Source organism: Saccoglossus kowalevskii, chromosome 22 (assembly GCF_978046115.1).
Source record: "Saccoglossus kowalevskii chromosome 22, keSacKowa6.1, whole genome shotgun sequence".
Taxonomy (NCBI): Eukaryota; Metazoa; Hemichordata; class Enteropneusta; family Harrimaniidae; genus Saccoglossus; species Saccoglossus kowalevskii.
Genome location: NC_140662.1, coordinates 27927217 through 27949978, shown reverse-complemented (window position 1 = coordinate 27949978; position 22762 = coordinate 27927217). Strand labels below are relative to the sequence as shown.

General features: G+C 33.5%; 1 protein-coding gene across 1 annotated transcript in view; it reads right to left on the bottom strand.

The window, feature by feature from the left end:
• Positions 1-22762, bottom strand: part of LOC100373185 (acyl-CoA 6-desaturase-like) — a 65786-nt gene that overhangs the window by 1933 nt on the left and 41091 nt on the right. Inside the window, exons 2-9 of the mRNA XM_006822611.3 lie at positions 15701-15796; positions 11976-12173; positions 10592-10693; positions 5957-6143; positions 4116-4192; positions 1361-1458; positions 746-922; positions 323-448 (exon numbers count right to left, since the gene is read on the bottom strand). Coding sequence (XP_006822674.2) covers positions 323-448; positions 746-922; positions 1361-1458; positions 4116-4192; positions 5957-6143; positions 10592-10693; positions 11976-12173; positions 15701-15796 — 1061 coding nt within the window. The remainder of the gene's footprint in view (positions 1-322; positions 449-745; positions 923-1360; positions 1459-4115; positions 4193-5956; positions 6144-10591; positions 10694-11975; positions 12174-15700; positions 15797-22762) is intronic.

The following is a 22762-nucleotide window of genomic DNA, read 5'->3' as shown; positions in this document are numbered from 1 at the left end:
AAAATTGTCATCATACAAACTCAAATGATATTTTGAGATATGGTGGGAACTTTTTGGGTTTTGTGAACAACTAAAAATTAAACTATAAATCTAAAACATCAAGGAAATCTAATAATTAAAGATATAAATGTTTATTACACATAATGAGATTGATCACATACAAAAAATAGAAAGACAGCAAACAGGAATCATTCAACCTTTTAGTTTTTTTAAGGTGTTCATGGAGACAACATTTTACAAAAGCCAGTTTCTTGATTTTACAATTACTTGAAATTTCTCTTTTTAAACTAAAGCAACCATAGTAGATTCTATGTAAACTTACCTCACAATATCAACAAATGCTGTGCCCAAAGATTTGGATTCATACTTCAAGCCATGTTTCTGACATAATGATTTACATAGAGGTGCTATCTTGTGATAATTATGTCTCGGCATGGTTGGATAGAGACTGCAACAAATAAACAAATATTGTTTAATGTCATATAAATTATTAATTAAAAAGAAACTTAAATAAGTATATTTCATGAATACTGAAAATCAGTGTGTACATTTAATTTTACATATTGCTGATTTCAATATAATAATTTTACTTGCAAAATTTGTTTTAATTCCACACATAAAATTGAGTCACATCTAAACATATACAACTTTGTCACGAGATATCTTCTAATAAGTCAGCAAAGTTGCAAACCCCTGATATTATTTGCCTTTGATAACAAAGTTCAGTTATATGATTAACACTTACTGGTGTTCAATTTGAAAGTTTAAATGTCCAGTAAACCAGTCATTAAAAAAAGACTGATCAACATTACATGTGGCTTGGAGTTGTAAAGTTAACCAATCTTTGTGAGACTCTTTATCAATGTCCATTGGAATATGGTTCATCTGTGTCACCCATACAAACCAGTGACTTTCAATAAACCTACAGAAAATACAAGAAAAAAAATATACAACATTTCTTTTTTATATTTTACTAAACACAAAACATTACACAAAATGTCATATGCTTTGTCCGAGATGACCCAGGCAGGAATTTGCATTGGTTTTGTAAAAAAACATTTTAAAATTTACAGCAAATTTGACATTTGAATACTAGTAACTATGGAAACACCTCACATAAAACACTACACACCACAATACTTTAAAATTCTGGACATTCATCAACACAAATTCATACAACTCAATGGTTGCTTGGCAACTAAATTTTATAAGATTAACATCAGAGAAAATTGAGGTTTCAACAGAATGTTGTTTATATTTGCAGACAAGATTACCGTACTGAAAAATCAGGTGACATATCACATGACTACTAAACAGTCAGGTGACAGTTTATTGCTGGTTCTATTGTCTTTCTACCTACCTTACGAACATATAGAGTCCAAACGCTCCCCAACCACCAAGTAATGGAGTATACATCGCAAAGAATCGAATAAAGAAAAATACAGTCCATGCCAAATCCTAGGAAAAATAGATATTTTGAGAAAAAATGTTGGAAGTTGTTTATTTTATTTCATAATTATTGTAGAATATTTTATTTTCAGGTTGAAGTTATGTTTGTTGAAAAACAAATCAGTGAAAGTAGAATTCAGTGTAATTCATTTTTTTTTCTTTACTAGTTTGAATGTAATGGCATTTGAACATGCATTCTGACCAATAGTATGACAGCAGCAATCATTCTGACCAATAGCATGACAGCAGCAATCATTCTGACCAATAGCATGACAGCAGCAATCATTCTGACCAATAGCATGACAGCAGCAATCATTCTGACCAATAGCATGACAGCAGCAATCATTCTGACCAATAGTATGACAGCAGCAATCATTCTGACCAATAGTATGACAGCAGCAATCATTCTGACCAATAGTATGACAGCAGCAATCATTCTGACCAATAGTATGACAGCAGCAATCATTCTGACCAATAGTATGACAGCAGCAATCATTCTGACCAATAGTATGACAGCAGCAATCATTCTGACCAATAGTATGACAGCAGCAATCATTCTGACCAATAGTATGACAGCAGCAATCATTCTGACCAATAGTATGACAGCAGCAATCATTCTGACCAATAGTATGACAGCAGCAATCATTCTGACCAATAGTATGACAGCAGCAATCATTCTGACCAATAGCATGACAGCAGCAATCATTCTGACCAATAGTATGACAGCAGCAATCATTCTGACCAATAGTATGACAGCAGCAATCATTCTGACCAATAGTATGACAGCAGCAATCATTCTGACCAATAGTATGACAGCAGCAACCATTCTGACCAATAGTATGACAGCAGCAATCATTCTGACCAATAGTATGACAGCAGCAATCATTCTGACCAATAGTATGACAGCAGCAATCATTCTGACCAATAGTATGACAGCAGCAATCATTCTGACCAATAGTATGACAGCAGCAATCATTCTGACCAATAGTATGTTAGCAGCAATCATTCTGATAAATAGCATGACAGCAGCAATCATTCTGACCAATGGCATGACAGCAGCAATCATTCTGACCAATGGCATGACAGCAGCAATCATTCTGACCAATAGCATGACAGCAGCAATCATTCTGACCAATAGCATGACAGCAGCAATCATTCTGACCAATAGCATGACAGCATCCCTGACAAGCTGCATTTTGATATCATCAGCTACTAGCTGATATTAGGACAGGAATACCTGCTTTCTTTACCTTTTGAAATATACTGTGAGAAAGCTAGCCAGCCATGTTTTTATATCATTTGGCAATTAATGTATCAAATACAGAAAATAGCATGCAGATCAGTGCAAATTGTCTAACTTGCAATCTCATTCTAAATTAGAAAACATTTAATTGTCATAGTGTTTTCAGCAAAATTAATTCCAGGTAAAACAAGTCTCTGTTGTTCAATAGTAAACAAAACTGGACATTTTTAATCAGTACTTGACACATGGAAACATGGAAAATTTTACTTTATTTATGATGTGTTCTAAGTTAGTTTTGTAATTTCAGACATTGTTTGGATAAACACGAGTTGAACCCTGAGAGACTAGATCGGTTTCTGTAGCAACGCTATCTCAGAGCATTCACTACATTGTTTCCCATTGCGTTCTCATGATATTTTGTCTGCTTACCGCCAAAATTCCCACCAAAGTTCTGTCTCTTTTCAGTCATGTGACATTCCTAATATGGAACGACAGTGTTATGTTTCATTTGTATGCGCCAATCATTAGCGTTTTTTTTATTTTCGGAATGTTTTACCAACACGTGTTTGGCACTACTCTGATGAGTTGTCACCAAGACAAATGCCACTCTAACGTTAACAATTACATTAACCAGGCAAAGCCAGTCGTGAGAAGCCCGATTCAGGTCGTCGCTGTAATTGAACCTGATGCTCGTTATGCACACCCTCCTCTCTATGCTCTCTACGATGTCAGCTCCTCATGAAACTATTATTTAACAATCCATATTTTATATCAAGAAGTATTTACTGTACAACACAATATTAAATAAAGATACAAGTTTGAATTATACACAACGCTATCAATGTTCGATTCAATAACAATTCCGCATGTTTAGTCAGTTCGTTTATGTGACGAAAAGAACACCTCAATGCCTAGTTTTGCAATATAAACTTACCCACCACACTGACACAGAATTTGTAATACAAAATCTCTGAATTATATCAGAAAAAAAATACTATGGTCTCATTATGGCCAATGTATGTACCAATAGCTGTCCATGTAAGACTGAGTAATCCATTGCCTTTATTTTTATGTGATTTTTTAATTAAAAAAAAATATTGTGTGAGATGTTAATCCAATTAGATTGTGAAAACATTATTGTAGTTAGTTGACATGCCAGTTGGATTATGTTTTGTCTCTAGTTTTCTAGCATTCTATTCTATTTTTAATAAAAAGATAAGAAACATGAAACGGTTGAATATATGCATGTCTACACTTCATCCATCATGTTCACAGAGTGAAATAATAGTTGTAGCTCTTACAAGGACACCAAGTTACTTGCAATTGGATATTTTAAAAAGAAAAGACAGTAAAGCAAGTCTAATGGAGCACAAAACTGACGACGAAGACAGATGATTACTTGTACTGTTATTACGGTACTCACATTCCATAATCTCCATTTAAACACACATCGTAGGTTCTCTATGTGGAAATCAATTGGCAGCAGTAATGGTGGACCAACTGTAAACAGAAAATATACATAGAATGAAATAGCTTTCTTTGCATCTTAAAAAAACCTCAGAATACCAAGCTGTAAATAAGTTGAAGATTTATTGCAGGATCCAACATTACGCTCGAAATAACATGTAAAAACAGAACAAAGGTCATAGCATCTTAGTTACATCAAAACATTGTGTGGGATTCAAACAAGCAGCCTCTCAGCTAAGATAGTTCTGCTGTTAGCAATGTACAATTCAATTAAAGAATTGAACACCTAACAAGCAGCCTCTCAGCTAAGATAGTTCTGCTGTTAGCAATGTACAATTCAATTAAAGAATTGAACACCTAATTAAAAAATGAACAAAGAGAGAGGTCCACCTGTAGAACATTTATCTATGATATAAATTGCAGTTTTTAACAAGAAGTCGAAAATATCACTTTTTACCAAAAATTACAAAAATAATCATCACAATTAGAGAATTGAAGATATCATAAGGAAATGAATAAATCTTAGAGGTCTACCTGAGATACCTATATGTATTATATCAAAGCAATTGAACTTGCAGTTTTCAACAAGAAGTCGAAAATATCACTTTTCAGTACAATTAGAGAATTATCATCACAAAATGAACAAATCTAAGAGAGGTCTTCCCAAGTTACATATACACTAAGTATCGGTATATAGGCAATCATACTTGTAGTTTTCAAGAAAAAGTCAACAGTGGAGCTAAACACGGGAAATTATTTTAGGGATATTTTATTGCTTAATAATGTGCTACACAAATTTCATGACGGTAATTTTGATGAAGTTAAGGTATCTCAACATAATATTACCCTCTGAAAAATCAGCATTTCAACAATAAGCTATAAAAAAAGTTCAAAATTAAATTATACGATTTTGACGGCGACACTCAGCCCATGCAATTTGTACAATACATAGAATAGAATAGAATATACATTACTTCCACTGCAAAGAAGATAATACCCATGGACATTTCTTTTCAGGTTCAATATGCAAGGTGAATAAAAAATTCCATATTGCAAGCAACAACAAAAAAACACATTTCTAAATCCAACTGAGTGAGATTTCAAAGAAGTTGCTTTCTTCTAATGCCCTTATTTTAGTATTCCTTGTTTTGACTCAGGTGACAACCTTCCTCATTTTTTTATCAATATAATGTAACCTTTCTTTGTTTACACAGACAAGTGTTTACTGTGTTTTATGATGTTGAGAGACAGTGATGATGACAGTGAAATAAAAGCGTTTATTTGGATTCATGTCAATAAGCATTACTTGATGTAATTAATTATTTATGAAAACTTTTGATTTAAGCAATCAAACAAATGAGTATGCCAAATTTTTAAATCGAGAAAGACATGTATTAATAAGAATTGCGATATTGAACTAATTTTTCAAAGGCATGGGTAGGGCAATAAAGTTTATTATATATCCCCAAAAAATCACATCATTGTAACACAGTTTATTGTTAAAATTAAGATATATATGCATGTTGTCCTTATTTGATCTTCTTTAGACATCTTGCAGCATTCTATGATTAGATCTGTTATATAAACAAAAGCTTTCTTTGCCATTTTTTAGAGGGCGCTATTCTCCAAATTGGTAAAATATATTGTTAATTAAATAAAGGGATATTGAAAACAAGTAGCGCAAAAAAATACGCAAAATGTCGATAATATTTTAGCAGAAGGTGAAAAGCCTTTGAATCTCTGCATTTCAAAATTACTGTCTCAAATTCTACACCGAATAAACATTATTATACTTACGTAAAAAGAAGTAGTCTTGTTGCCAGTTATATGGCATGAACCCCTTTTTTCTCTTCCCCCATATTTGGGGCATTTTATCACCAAGTAGAAATAAATATGGTGCCTGAACATCGGGATCTTTGGTAACAATATTGGGCTTGGCGTGGTGTTGAAAATGTCGGAAATTCCACCAAGTTGCAGATGCGGCCTACGAAATGAATATTTAGATGAATGTAAAAATAGAAGAATACAAAGATTGAATAACATTTTAAGTAAAAAGTCAAAATTTTGAGTTTTGAGATTTCTAAGAAACATTTCTGATGCCAACAAATATATTACTGTAAATGACTTAATTATTCACTGGTTTAAATTTTGCTACTTTTACTTTAATAATTCACTAAATTTGAACATGTTGAATAACAATAGAACTCATTGCTTTCCTGCAAAGTTTGTGAACTCAAAACATGTTGAATATACTCGAAATATCCAAATAGTGAAATTAAATGTCAGTATAAAACATAAATGGTTTTGCAGTATAGGCACATAGCACATATAAACAAAAGTTTTATTTGCATCATTGTTAGAGGGCGCTATTCTTCAAATTACTCAGAATTTCTGATAGACCGAAATTGTGGAAGCAATGGCACATTATGTTGCCATCCAGCATGGGCAAGTCTGACAAAAAATGTAAAAAATTATGTTTTAATAACCTATGACACATTTGCTCTGTTCAATAGTAGCACAGAACTGACAACTGAGTTGCTATTAAAGTTGTTGGTTTTATTTACCTGATTGAAACATATTTGTCAAACCAACATCAAAAGGGAGCATAAAACTAATACCACATGACACATACTTAGTTAGTTCAAAACGTGTAACTCATTTAAATGTTTCACTGTAAGGGAAAATAAATTTATGATAAGCCTTATGCATGACCCCTAAAGGTCACACATCCTGGACATTCTGGAGGTATATTTTTATGACAACACCAATAACTTCCAATATTATAAATAATGTGCCATGTTACATTTTTGGTGAAACTAATCGACAAAAGTTGGTTAACTGGGAATCGGAGAGGGGGAGGAGGGTCATGGCTATTTATAGCACAGCTGTGGCATAAAACACAAAGGACATGTATTGAGGGATTTAGTTGGGGAGTATATAAGAGAATTATTGATGAAAATCATCTTAGACAACTCACTAACATGTGTGTCTGCCTACACAGTCTATGAATTGAACCAGTTCTCTGTAATCAGATGATATTATAAAGACAGATGCAATGTCTATTTGTAAAAGTGTTAAGGGGATTATTTTCAAAGCAATGTTTGTCTCAGATAAACAATCAGTGTTAACCAATAGCATAGTGATTGTAGCATTGCATTCATGATTGGTAGACCAGTGTTCAAATCATACATTAGGCTGAACATTAAAAGGCGGTAGTCACGTGTGCACAAGATATATGCGTCTCATATAAACAAAGATAGCGACTTTGACTGTTGCGTAGTACAAATTAAGACCTTACCAAGTTTTAATTAGGTGTTTTTTAGGTGATTGGAAGGTATCGAAGGAGTCACTGGCTGTAATTAGTGCAAGTCGCGCCCAGGTCAAACCGCATGTCAATGTTTATCAACACAAATGTTGCACATGCACAGCACGATGTCTGTCGTCCTTTAAATATATTCAACCTCCACCCCTGGAGAGTGTGTCACATTCTCAATAAAAAGCTTAACTCCAATGCACTATATGTCAGTGCTCATACATGTTAATTCATAATTGCACATTAAATACAAAATCAGGGAAGACAATAGTGACATTCAATGTTCAAATTGCATCCTGACACAAAAAATCTTAGAAAGAAACCCTGTGTGTGCGGAGTATTGGAGACATTCAAATTAGCCTTCCAAACAAAAAGCTTGACAACTAATAATTGTCTGGTATTTGAGATGTGCAACATAAAAACAATGTGATCCACATTATTGAAGTTTATAATACTTACAGAAAATACATTTGATTTTACATATGTAGTTTTCAGTCCAATTTATTCCAGAGCACCTCTATCACAAGTTCAATTTAAATCATATTTTTTGAGATACAAGAAATTGGCTAATGATAATAAAATAATCAGTATGCATGTTTTTCATTATTAAATTAATCACATCTGTGGATTACCAAAGAGCATCTATGAACCAGATTTCAATGTCATGTGATGATTATGCAATTAGTATGCTCGGATTTCAATAACTAATGCATTGTTCCCAGGCACTTATACACCAAGTCTTATTGAAATGCAATAATTGTTTTTTGAAAAAAATGGGGAATGATTATGCAAATTAAGTAATTATTATGCATAGTTTTCAATCCAAAACTAATTAGATCTGTGTATTGTTCCAGGGCACATATGTATCAAGTTTTATTATAATATGATGGTTAATTCTTAGGGAAATTAGGTAATCATTATGAATATATATAAACCCAAATGTAATTAGTTACATTGTCTTAGTGTATTTACGTACCAAGATTCATTAAAAAAAAGATGATAAGTATTTGAGATATTAATGAAAAAACTGAAAACTGACTAAATATTATGCAAATTGGGTAATTAAATATGCACAGACTTTAATGTAAAACTTATCAGGTCTTTGCATTGTCCTATGACATCTATGTACCAAGTTTCATTGTAATGTGATGATTACGTACTTGAGATATCAGTGGAAAAGCCAATAATTGACTAGTCATTATGCAAATTAGGTGATTAATATGCACAGATTTTTATTCAAAACTAATTAGGTATGTGCATAGTCCTAGAGCATCTATGTACCAAGTTACATTGAAATGTAATGATTAGCAAAGTGAAAAATTTGCTAATCATTATGCAAATTAATATGCATAGAGTTTTACACAAAACTAATTAGGTCTGCACATTATCCCAGAGAATCTATGTACCAAGTTTCATCAAAATCTAATGACTGATTCTTTAGATATCAGTGGAAGATAGAGTCATAGAACATCCAAAAATTAGCTAATTATTATGCAGATTAGGTAATTAATATGCAGATTTAACCCAAAACTCAATCAAATCTGCACATTAGCTCAGAGCATCTATGCATCAAATTTCATTAAAAACTATCATATGGTGCTTGAGATATCAGTGCACACGCACGCGCACACGCACACACGCACACACACACACACACACACACACATACACATACACATACACACACACACACACACACACACACACACATATTATATTAATATAAATTATTAAAATGTTACAGCCTTTGAAATGACAAAGTTGTATTAATAAATTTATAATGAGGGAATAAAATCATAAATAGAATGGGTCTTGTTGCCAATCTGATTTTTTATTTCTATCAGTTTCAGCCTCCATTGTTATCACACATGTGCATATTATCTCTATTCTTTGTATCTATGAAACGTGACAATTTATTGAATTAATCTATCATAAATATTTATTCAACAACACAACACAGACGAGTAATAGAGCATCCGTACAGTCACAACTATTATATTCAACACATTGCATGATAATGCTATTTTTTACCATTCATTTCAATGCTATTCAATAAATAATAATAAAAAAGAGCATACATTTTTTATCACCACCAATCACTATATAATTACATATATTATGCAGTAGCAGTAAAGCATATTACACCTCCGAGCGGGTTTTTGATTAGACCTGTTATTTGTAATTTTAATATCAACAACTATTCACTTGCTAAAATGGGGAAAACATAGCTTGTGTATTGACTTGACAATTGTTTTTGTGAAAACTGTTAAATATGATAAACCTGAATATTCTCGCTATATCCCATTATATGAATTTTTGTTTTCAATTGTATTTGAAGAATTTGGCGTTTTTAATTCCAACAACCATACAAGGGCAACTTACAGTATACGTTTTCACCAATACTGCTTGTTGATTTATTGTAAGATGTATGGAAACCGCTTATTAGAACTTTTTTTTTTTTTTTGGAACTTTGCTATCTGAAATATCCCAAATAATGTTCATTCTTACCAAATTTCATGATTTCTCGAATTCATGAAATTCAAGAAATTTTGTTCTCATAGTGATTATGTTTTCATAGCTGCAGAATTCTCTATAAAGTCAATATTAATTTTGCACCATTGTATAACATTTAGATAGATTTAATTTTATTTGGTTTCCAATCTCACAAACTAGGCAAAAATCAAGTTACCGTACCTCTGAAACTCTTATCAAAACAAATCTTAAGTAAAGATAGTATTTTTGGAAAGTCAGATATCAAATGTTTAAAGATTTAATTGAATATTTTGAAAATTTACCAACATTTATGGAAATGAGAACATTATGAACTACATTATTTTGTGGAATGATACAAAAGCTGACACTACATGTAATTTTTTCGCATAGATCACCAAACAAAAGATGAGATGGAATGTTTCTGCCATAGAAACCAATTGTAAACTACCCGGTACTCAAAACATGAATTTTTAATCAATTTTTGAGGGCGCTTTGTGGAAAACTGCGTTTGGTCAAGACATTTTTTTACATTACAGTAACCCAACCCCTCTTGCTGGATTTCGAGGATTTCTGAGTATGTTTTTAATGGTAGCAAACTACCTTAAAGGTAGGTAATTTCAACTCACCTTAAGTCCACCAATTACAAATTTATGAGCCCAGTGATTCAATGTTGATGTCTTGAAGACAGAAAGATGTCCAAGGTCATGCTGTAACCAACCTGCCTGTGCCTGCAATATTAAATAAAGCATGTTTTGAGAAAACCACTATAATCTGAAATAATATTAATGATATTATCACTGTACTACCTTTGCAAATATTTTGCAGTATTCTTGTAATAATTTTTTTATTATAAAATTATTTCCTACATGTAGTACTGTAAAATCTGTATTAGAAACCGCGGCTTCTACTAAAATGGTACAATGCAACAGAGGGGGGGGGTGCAGCTTCTATAAAAGCTTCTACACATATAAGAAATGATGAATTTTTGGTTCTCAATTATTCAAAAAAAATCTGTGCGACTTCTATCAGGGATGAGGCTTCTAATACAGATTTTAATTTAGTATTTTATTTTGGTATTAATTTAGTTAGAGAGAGAATTACGAGTGGACAGCATGCATTGATGAGATTTGTGTCTGCGTCATTGTGTGGTATGAACAACATTTCCATCACATGCTACAACAAGACAATAAAATCTTAACATGGAAATGACACTCTAATAATAATTAAAATATGCATATTGGAATTAATGATAATATTAGTCGCTATCTAAAAAAAAAAAGCGGGAAGGAAACTATTTTTTTTAGTGTTATTTTTATGCTTTTATAAAAATCTTACCAGTGCTAAAACAGCTCATTTTGTGCATAACAATGAAGAGCAAAGTTTCTGAAAGCGAAGAAAAGATGCTTGCCAGACATGATAGTAAGTTGTTAAATATACCAGTGTGTGTAACAACTAGCAAGAAAGAAGTTATCAAATAAACTCAGTGAGGTCATTTTATTTTGTTTTATCAAACTAAGACTCAGATGTCCACCAGATGAGATACTTTTTTGTTCAGTTGTCCACACAGAAGTAAATTCATGGAGAATACGTTGAGGGCGTTATATTTTTCTGTAAAAGTGAGGCTCAGTTGTCCACATAGAAGTGAATTTATGGAGAATACGTTGAGACGTCCTTTTTTGTTGTATTGAAAATAAAGCTCAGTTGTTCTCGTTGAGGTCGGTTTATGACAAGTATATTGAAGGCATCTTATTTTATTGTATTAAAGTGAAGTTCAGAACTGTATCATATCAAATCTACTAAATTTAGGTTCTGAAAAAGCTTCTCAAAAGACACTCTGTTTATTAAACTTTATGTTGAGGAGTGTATTTTACAGTGCCAGCAAAGATACAATATCATTCCCTGAAAATCAATAATTAATAATGCAGACTAAAATGCAATAATTATCCCAGTTACAGAGAGCACACGTGTAAATAGTAGATAGGGCAAGTGCATTTACTGTTATTTACTAACCTGCATAGTTGTGAGAATAAATGCCGTCACCATATAAGGAACCCAACCAGTACCAAAATACCATAAATTGAACCAACCTAAGAATTCCAGCAACAAAATATGTCCCAAATGAGCAGAAAAGAAGCACATGTTGGCTTCAAATAAACTCATTTCTTCAGCTTCCTTGCGAAGGTTTCTGAAATCTTCGACAATCTCTGGCTGAAAGTTGAAACATACCAATTTATACACAATGCCTTCTTAATTAAAAATGAAAAACATGATAAGTAATCTTATTCACAAATAATTTTTAATTTCATTTAATGGTTTTGTTTTTATTGCTATATACTGATAGAAAATTGTGTATTTCTAAAAATGCAATTAAAGTTATCAAAAATATATGTATAAATTATATAGATAGTGTTAGATTTACGAAATTAATATAAAAATTTGTATTTACTCAAAATTAGTTAAATTATGCAAATGACCTCATTAAATAAATTGAAATTTAATATCTGTTGGTTAATAAAATTTAAGGATTATAATTTTGTTATTAATCTCTCATTACCTGATTAATTTTGACTATGACAATTATTTGCGATTTGATGATTTTATGGCATGCAGTGAAAAAAAAATTTGGTAAAGTCAGATCGCTAAGAAATGTTCACAGCTACAAAATTGTGACTTTCATTTACTTCTTTAATGAATTATATCATGAATTTAAAGTGGTTTACAGAAGATATTTAGCAGTGTTGCATTCATTGGTAAATGACAGTCACCTTGTACCTAAACAAATTTGTCCCATATGGTCATTTTGTGCCATACGGTCCACTTCATACCACATGGTCATTTGTGACTTGTGGTCAATTCATACCACATGGTCATTTCTTACCATATGCTTACTTTGTACAACATGGTCATTTCACACCACAAGGTTATTTGTGCCATGTGGTCAATTCATACCACATGGTCATTTCTTACCATATGGTTACTTTGTACAACATGGTCATTTCACACCATAAGGTCATTTGTGCCATGTGGTCACTTCACACCACATGGTCACTTCTTACCACATGGTCATTTCATACCACATGGTCATTTGTGCCATGTGGTCACTTCATACCACATGGTCATTTCTAACCATATGCTTACTTTGTACAACATGGTCATTTCACACCACAAGGTCATTTGTGCCAAGTGGTCACTTCATACCACATAGTCATTTCTTACCACATGTTCATTTCATACCACATGGACATTTCGTATCATGTGGTGATTTCATATCACAGTCATTTTGCACCTCATGGTCATTTCATTCCATATGGTCACTTCATACCACATGGTAATTTCATACCATATGGCGATTTTCTACCACATCGTCATTTCACAGCATATGGCCATTTTGTACCACTTGGTCATTTCCTACCATATGGCTACTTTGCATGACATGGTCATTTCATACTATATGGTCATTTTGTACCACATGGTCATTTCCTGCCATATGGTTACTTTGCATGACATGGTCATTTCATACTATATGGCCATTTTGTACCACATGGTCATTTCTTACCATATGGTTACTTTGCATGACATGGTCATTTCATAATATATGGCCATTTTGTACCACATGGTCATTTCTTACCATATGGTTACTTTGCATGACATGGTCATTTCATACTATATGGCCATTTTGTACCACATGGTCATTTCCTACCATATGGTTACTTTGCATGACATGGTCATTTCATACTATATGGCCATTTTGTAACACATGGTCGCTTCATAACACATGGTCATTTCCTACCATATGGTTACTTTGCATGACATGGTCATTTCATAATATATGGCCATTTTGTACCACATGGTCATTTCATACTATATGGCCATTTTGTACCATATGGTTACTTTGCATGACATGGTCATTTCATACTATATGGCCATTTTGTACCACATGGTCATTTCTTACCATATGGTTACTTTGCATGACATGGTCATTTCATACTATATGGCCATTTTGTACCACATGGCCGACAAATGTACAAAATATGTTATACCGCTATGTCTTACACAATAATCAAACTTGTGAAACCACTGCATTCAAATGATGATTTAACTCGAGTCACAGCGACACACTGCATTAACTCACTTAAATTATCAGTGTCAAAAATCTAAATCTTGGCTTGAATAGTGATCTAAATAAAATCTAGTCATAGAAGTGATATACACGAGCAACCAGGGGCAATGTACACTAGCAACCAGTTATGTACACTAGCAACCAGCAGTGATGTACACAAGGAACCGGAAGTGACGTACACTAGCAACCAAAAGTGATGCACACTAGCAACCACAAATGATGTACACTAGCAACCAGAAGTGATGCATACAAGCACCTAGAAGTGACGTACACTAGCAACAAGTGGTGATTGACACTAGCAACCAGTGGTGATTGACACTAGCAACCAGTGGTGATGGACGCTAGCAACCAGTGGTGATGGACACTAGCAACCAGTGGTGATGGACACTAGCAACCAGTGGTGATGGACACTAGCAACCAGTGGTGATGGACACTAGCAACCAGTGGTGATGGACACTAGCAACCAATGGTGATGGACACTAGCAACCAGTGGTGGTGTAGTACACTAGCAACCAGTAGTGATGGACACTAGCAACCAGTGGTGATGAACACTAGCAACCAGTGGTGATGAACACTAGCAACCAGTGGTGGTGTAGTACACTAGCAACCAGTAGTGATGGACACTAGCAACCAGTGGTGATGGACACTAGCAACCAGTGGTGATGAACACTAGCAACCAGTGGTGGTGTAGTACACTAGCAACCAGTGGTGGTGTAGTACACTAGCAACCAGTGGTGGTGTAGTACACTAGCAACCAGTGGTGGTGTAGCACACTAGCAACCTGTGGTGGTGTAGTACACTAGCAACCAGTTGTGGTGTAGTACACTAACAACCAGTGGTGATGGACACTAGCAACCAGTGGTGATGGACACTAGCAACCAGTGGTGATGGGCACTAGCAACCAGTGGTGATGGACAGTAGCAACCAGTGGTGATGAACACTAGCAACCAGTAGTGATGGACACTAGCAACCAGTGGTGATGGACACTAGCAACCAGTGGTGATGGACACTAGCAACCAGTGGTGATGGACACTAGCAACCAGTGGTGGTGTAGTACACTAGCAACCAGTGGTGGTGTAGTACACTAGCAACCAGTGGTGATGGACACTAGCAACCAGTGGTGATGGACACTAGCAACCAGTGGTGATGAACACTAGCAACCAGTGGTGGTGTAGTACACTAGCAACCAGTGGTGGCGTAGTACACTAGCAACCAGTGGTGGTGTAGTACACTAGCAACCAGTAGTGATGGACACTAGCAACCAGTGGTGATGGACACTCGCAACCAGTGGTGATGAACATCAGCAATCAAAGGCTGTGCACTAGCAAACAGACATGATGCACGATGACCAGATGCTTTGTTCTCTGGTGATCAGAAGTGATGAACAAAAACGACTAGATGTAAATACACTAGCGACCAGAGGGGTGTGTGATATACACTAACCTATGGACACTAACAACCGGAGGCAATGTATACTAGCAACCAAAAGCAATGGACATTAGCAACCAGTCTGTGTCTGTACACTTACGACTGGAGGCACTTGTGATGAGAATTTAGGAGCAATTGAAGCCACCATTAGATTTAATCAGACGACTAAAATCAAAACCATACTCACCAATTTCTGGTCTTCTTCACAAAGATCCCCAAGGTAGAGTGGTTTTAAGAATTTACCAACAAGAACTTTATCAGGATGGAATGCTGTGAATGGCTCCTGAAAACGTTAGAAAAATCACATGATAAAATAATTCAAAAATATAAAATAAATAACCAAACATATAAATTAATTTAAAAAAAAAACACATTCAAATAATAGATAAATAAACCATAGCTCCATTTATTTTCACTCAAAATTATTCCATGTTGTGTAATATGAGGTTATTACGAGGATACCTCAAAGTATGCACAAAGACAGTAGAGCGTGACGCACATCATGAAATGCTAAAATCCAAAAGGATTAGAACAGAATCAGTGAACTTCTGTGGAGTGTGGACTCCTGTCAAACTCTGGTGTCAGCCATGTTTATTTCTATTATTCGAGGCCACTTACACGCGTAATCATTCCATATTTGGAATTCGCATTTCCTTATATGGTAGGATGAAAATACACCGTAAAATATCGCAAAATTACTGCACGCTGTAACTTAGGGCGTTACGATGACAGATGTATAATAATAACAATTATTTGCATATACCATGACAATAATACCCACAGAAAGTTGATTTTAAACATGCTCTAACATGATGCCTAATTAGCATAAAATAAGCAGATGATTCGTAAAGTACAGTTTTCCAAAATAGGGGTTTGTAATCCAAGTCTGTCATGTGACAAAATCCTCATCACCTGAAATCACTGATGTGTAGATAATTGGTTGATACATCATGGTTATACATGCATTTAATTGTTCTGCATTAGTTTGTGGATAATATTTGTCATCGTAGTTCAAACTCGCTCATACTCAGAGTAACAGAACTACCAGAATAGCAAAGTCTTAGTTCCAAGGAACTGTGATTTTGTAGTTTGACAGCAGACATAACGCTCAGGTCAATGATCTCACTGAAGAAGATAATCATCGCAATATGATAATTTATTAAAATTGCAAACAACTTGAGTGTGGATTTTAGTTTTGGTCTCATACAGCAAAGTAGCCACTTGTCTCAAAAAATAGTCAGTCAGTTTTGTGTTCCCAAATATTATTACTATTATTTCATATATACTATATTAAAAGTTATTTAATATTAAATTGCTGGTAGTTTCTTTTTTTAAGCATTTGTATAAATGGGGAAACCAAGAAAGACAGACTAAAAAAAAAAAAAGGAAACAATACTGTACAATACGCAACAGTGTAATGTGATTGGTAACAATGTCAAATCTAGTCATTACGGTATTGTGTGTGAATTAAAACTGACACATGTATGAGGAAATGTAATTCACATATCAAGGTTGAGGGTGTTCACACTGATATTAATCTGATTCATGCAATGTTACACTCCCACTGATATGTCATTAGATACACACATACGAGTGTCAATTCACGCAGAATTACGGGTTAAAAGGGAGAAAACTGACATGCACTCAAGCCATTTTTCCAATAATGTGACTTTGCAAAAAGTAACAATCTGTGGTTTAATAGAACATTTGAACAAAATATACTTCTAATTATTAACAAGAAAGTTTGGCTGATGTTTTTTTAAGCACACAATAAGAGCAATTTAAAAAATACAGACAGCAAATTGATAACAATGAACAATGACTCAAATCATAAGCTCTGCGGCAGCCGCCGTCAGCCGGGATACACTCTATAACAAAGTAAACATAATTTATTGATTGTTTTATATTTTATTGTCTTTTTAAGGTAGCGAGACTATTATTTGTGTTGAAAATTACGATTTTCACATTCATTTATTAATTGATGAAATGCACTATAAACTTTCACGTGATAAAGTCAACATAACATAGAATGTCATGTAAGTTGGTTAAAATGTAGATTTTCTGAAGGGAAGCAAGGCAGCCTCAGTAGTGTTTTCCAGAATCAACAACACAGGTTTAATCTGTGTGCCTATAAGTTTCAAAGATAAACTCAAGACAAAGCAATGTTAGGATGTGTTATCAGTAGCTATCTGACACACAATGAGTGTTTCCAAACATTTGAGTGGTTTGTCTCCGCCCCTGTTTATTTCACAGATTAGTCATTTGCATATGAATGTGTCAGACACAAGGTCACACAGCCACTGAAAAAAACATAGTTGAACTCTGGTGACCTTGCCCTTTGTTATATAATATAATTCCCTTTAACATAGTTTGTTTCAATATAAATATACATTGTCATAATTAATTTTGAATACAAAAAAGTTTTGGGGTTGAACTAACAGTGGGGAATCAGTCTACCGAATATCCTTTAAAGATGTAAATATCTTACAAAAACATTGGTGCCTTATTTGTTTAATTATTTTAAGGGACATAATTTCCAGCTTTATTCAAAGTAATTCAGATATTTTAGTATAAAAACATGCCTCATTGCAAAAAAAAAGTGCTGCATTTAGACGTGAATAGATTCATAAAACGTGCAAGATAACAGAAAATCTTAGCTGGCTTTTGTCCAAGTATTTTGTACAGGTGTCTGTCAAAAATTAATGATTCACTGAGACAAATATGAACTGCCTCATTGTGTGACTACTGTATTATATGAAAAGTCAAAAAAAAAAAACCCATTATGAATAGCTATCATGTTGCAAGCTCTGCTTTAAATAGTTAGTTGGTGTCCAGTGGAGGGAGAAGTTAACAGTACTGTTGCCTCCTGAGAACCTACATCTTCAAACACTGCAATCTTTGTTTGAAGTGAGTTTTTAAACTAGTATTATAAAAACTATCATTCTGTTCTAATAGCTGAAACATATTCCTGTGAGTTTTCATTTGTCGAATGAACTGTTTGTCAAATACAGAATACATATATTTTAGAACAATTTTCTATTTAAAATGTGGATGAAATGTTTTGCTTTTTATGTATTGTTTTTGATTTGATAACTTTGAACTAAACAGATTTTCTATTAGCTTCAGATCTTGATCAAAGTTTGGCACCCAGTTCATAGGAGTGCCTATATTGATTTTCTGACATCTTGTTTTCTGTAAAGATTTATTGGTAGGTTTGCAAATGTGTATCAGACTGTGCAATCTCTCCATGAGTTGGTTTTGAAACCCAGTAAGGGATTCTGAGATACATTACCAAGGATATTATTACAAGATAAATCATTTGCTTCATTGAACACATACAACAATGCATATTTCCACTGAGATCAGTGACCTTTGATGTGTATCACCAGTGATCAGTCAAGTAGAAACAGTCGAAATATTTTATCAGTTTTTCTCAATTTTTGCATGATATTTTCATACAGGACATCTGTTGTTCAAACTCAGGGAAGACTTTATACTGATGAACAAGGTGACCAAGTTTGATGAAGTTTGGAAAAGAATTAGTAAAGTTATCATGCACACAATAACAATTATTAACGACGACGACAACGACGACGGCGACGACAACGCCGGACAAAATCTTTCCCTTAATATACCTTTCCCTTCCATCTTTGATGGTACGGGCAAGGTAAAAATCATTTATTTTGGTGTTTTCATATGCCGAATTTATCCAATTATAACTATCCCATTCCTTTATTTTTTGGTTTCCAATAGCCTTACACATTTGGATGTCCCTACACATGTTAAAACAGACCTTGATGGGAAAACAAATTGATTGTGTTGATAAACAAGTTTGAAAATCTTTGCTGTTACTTCATGGACGTTTTCTAGGAGTTTATGTTTTTCAAAATACAAGGTCTTTAACAAAAAATAACGTATACTTATTGTCGTCGGATTAACACCAAATTTTCACAGCTTTAAGGTGACAGTGAGAGAAATTTGAATGTGTCCAGACAAACTATTTCATCGATTATTTACCAACGAGTTGTGGTTTGAGTTGGGGGCAATGCGACTAAAACAGTAATTGAAATTCAGCACACTATTTTTTAAAACGCGTTGCTTGAATAAAACTGACCAGACACATTCAATTTACCAGACTATTGAACAACTAGGAAAAGTGAAAAAAAATACTTCTTATCGCCAGCATAAATGTGTAATTATTTTTTTTACAGAAAAAGTCATTTTTCACCTTTGATTGATTAACGCATCGTAGAATGCAGATACGGGCATGCAAAATACACTTGTGAAAAGCTTGAAGTCTGGCGATTCTAAAAATATATACTTTCCTGGGACTATTTGTAGTCATTTAGTCACAATTAGAAGATGAAAACAAGTATGCAAATAACAGTCCCGCTAGTCTAAACCAAGATACCAATTCTAATATGGTTCTAATAAGTCACTAAAAATTGAATAAGTAAATATGGTGATAACACTTTGCTGTTAAAGAAACAATTTCCCATTTTAACTATCGGTAAATTAATCTACAAGACAAATATCTAGCTCATAACCTGATTAATAAAGACTTAAATACCAAGCGATTACTACCGGGGTACATGTAGTTTGTCAACTAGTTGTAACTTTGACCTGCATTGGACACAGGCCATAGACTGTTATAATGAGACAGGTTAGTTTTACTTTATTGATTATTGATTATTAATAATTCATTTATTGTAGCATTTGTCTTACCATACATTACCCACAGATGGTAATTGTTGAGTAATAAAGTTATTATCGATCGACTTGACAGTTCACGATTGACATCATTAAACATTTGAATGTCATCATTTAATTTTCTCACCAACTTTTGGATGAAACATTTTCCCCATCACTTTTTTTTAATAATTTCTTAAATTGTTAATTTTAGATTAATAGAATAAATTTTCCGAATTCTATAGATCCTAATAAATTTTCGGCAAAAAAAAAAAATGCGAACAAAAATCAACTTTGAGGATACCGTATTTGCTCTAATAAAGTGCTCACATAAATTACAAAGATTTTGGTAATATTTTAATAATTCAGGAAATACAAATGTGATTTTGGGTTTATATGTGCTTCTATGGGAAATGCACTTCTAATAAAATCATTTATAGGAGACATAATTTTGTTAATTAAGCATGCAAGTCTTATATAAAACAATATGAAATTCTATAGGAATCTTATAGAACATTTATTATACAGGAAGTATGCAGTTGAAATATGATCCTACGCATATCTAAAGATTCATTGAATCACATTTATTTTCAGGTGTCACAGAGCCTTGATTGGAACAACCACAAAATAGTTTTTATCATTATCGCACATATCACAAAGATCCAAGTCTGATCTTGGTTTTACTTGCAGCGAATGGTATAATGTTTTCTATTATGAGCAATTCAACAAGAATTCCCTGGCAGCATGTCATTAGATTTCCGTTACAATAAATACCTCGCGGGATTGTAAAGGGTATTATTCAAAAGAGAGAAAATAACGTTGATTTGAGGTCAAGAGGTAATCTATGAGGGTCATCGTAATTTGGCTTTATCCCCTTACCACATAATAGACTGGGAAATGAACTTTGTGTTCAGAATCAGATAAACTCTTGACCCAGGGGTCGTGGATTCCTGAGTGGCCCTTAACAACATGTTAACGCTAGGTTAATCTATAGAAACAGGTGCAATCTCATCAGACTTCCAGCATTTAACAATTCAAAATACCTACAAGCAAGAAATATAATCTAGTATTACCATGGCAACATCTATACCTTAACATTGCCAATTTTCAGAGCAGTTTTCCAAAATACATGTTTGAGGAATATAACTAAACACACACGCATACATAGCGACTAAAGTCCTCTTTTCAGACTGAAAGTTAGGGCAGAATAACTACTTTTAACATTTCAAAATTAGCTAATCGGCATCATTTTCACAGACGTTTTTAGCTTCTGTTGTTCTGGGAGTGATGTTTTACATATTTAATTAAAAGTAAGCATAAATAGATTAGGGAAAGTTTGGTGTACAAAATTGTATGGTGCATGTGATTGGAGAAGGGCTCATAATAGAGCAAATACCGTAATACAAATATTACACAAACAATACAATCTCTTGTTGATTTATGTACAAAGCATATCTAATGCAGATGAAAGTTACCATGGCAATACTCATCCCCCTTGTCAAATGATCTGTACTGATCCATGAAAAAGCCTTAAGGGAAAATGGCTACAAGTATGTAAATTATCACATAGTTGCTAGGAAACTGTCACAAGAGGAAGAATTCTATTTTTTCAGTCTGGAGGAAATGACACGTATCTGTTCAGAAACTGCATATATTCAGACGACATAAACTATTTTCTGCAAACTCACCAGAAATTAAAAAATTGCTCAACGGCTATTGTACAAAAGATTGGTGCTGTATATGACAAATACCCAAAAAGGCAGTGAGTGAGACAATAAAACATAATGCTAAAAGTGGAATTTTTTACAAAAATAACAGAAATATTCAATAAAATTAGAATCAAAGAGAGTTTAAAAAGAACTCCATTGTGTTGAGAGAATAACATAACATCATATTTGCAATTATTTGAATTCGTAATACTGTAGAATACTTTATTTTCGCTTGGAATTTATTTTCGCTATTTTCGCTGAAGGAATGATTCCGTGAAAATAAAATCCAGCGAATATACATTTTTCCCTATAATTTACATTAATCTCATCCAAAATCAGTGAAAATAAATTCCAAGCAAAACGCCCAAAAATGCTTTTCAGCGAAAATTAATTCCAGCGAAAATAAAGTATTCCACAGTACAATGTATATACCAAGTTTTGTTGAAATATGTAGAATGATTCTTGAAATAGCACCCAAATAGCTTGAATTTCACAAGCTGATATGCAAATTAGATCATTTAATTTGCATGAATATCCACCAAAACTAAATATATCTGGAAACATCTATGCACCAAGTTTTATTAAAACATATTAAATGGTTCTCAAGATATCACCAAAATAGCCTAAATATTGGTATGTAAATTAGGCAATTTGCATAATTTTCCACTAAAATCAATCATGTCTATACACATTTAAATATGTTGAGTGGTTATGTTTTCATTACATTCACAATAGACCAATAAAAAAAAACTTAGAACTCCCATGTGCTATGTGAGAATGAGAAACAGTTGACAGAACAAATGGGAAACATTACATATCTCCTTGTGAGCATATAATTTCAATATGGCATC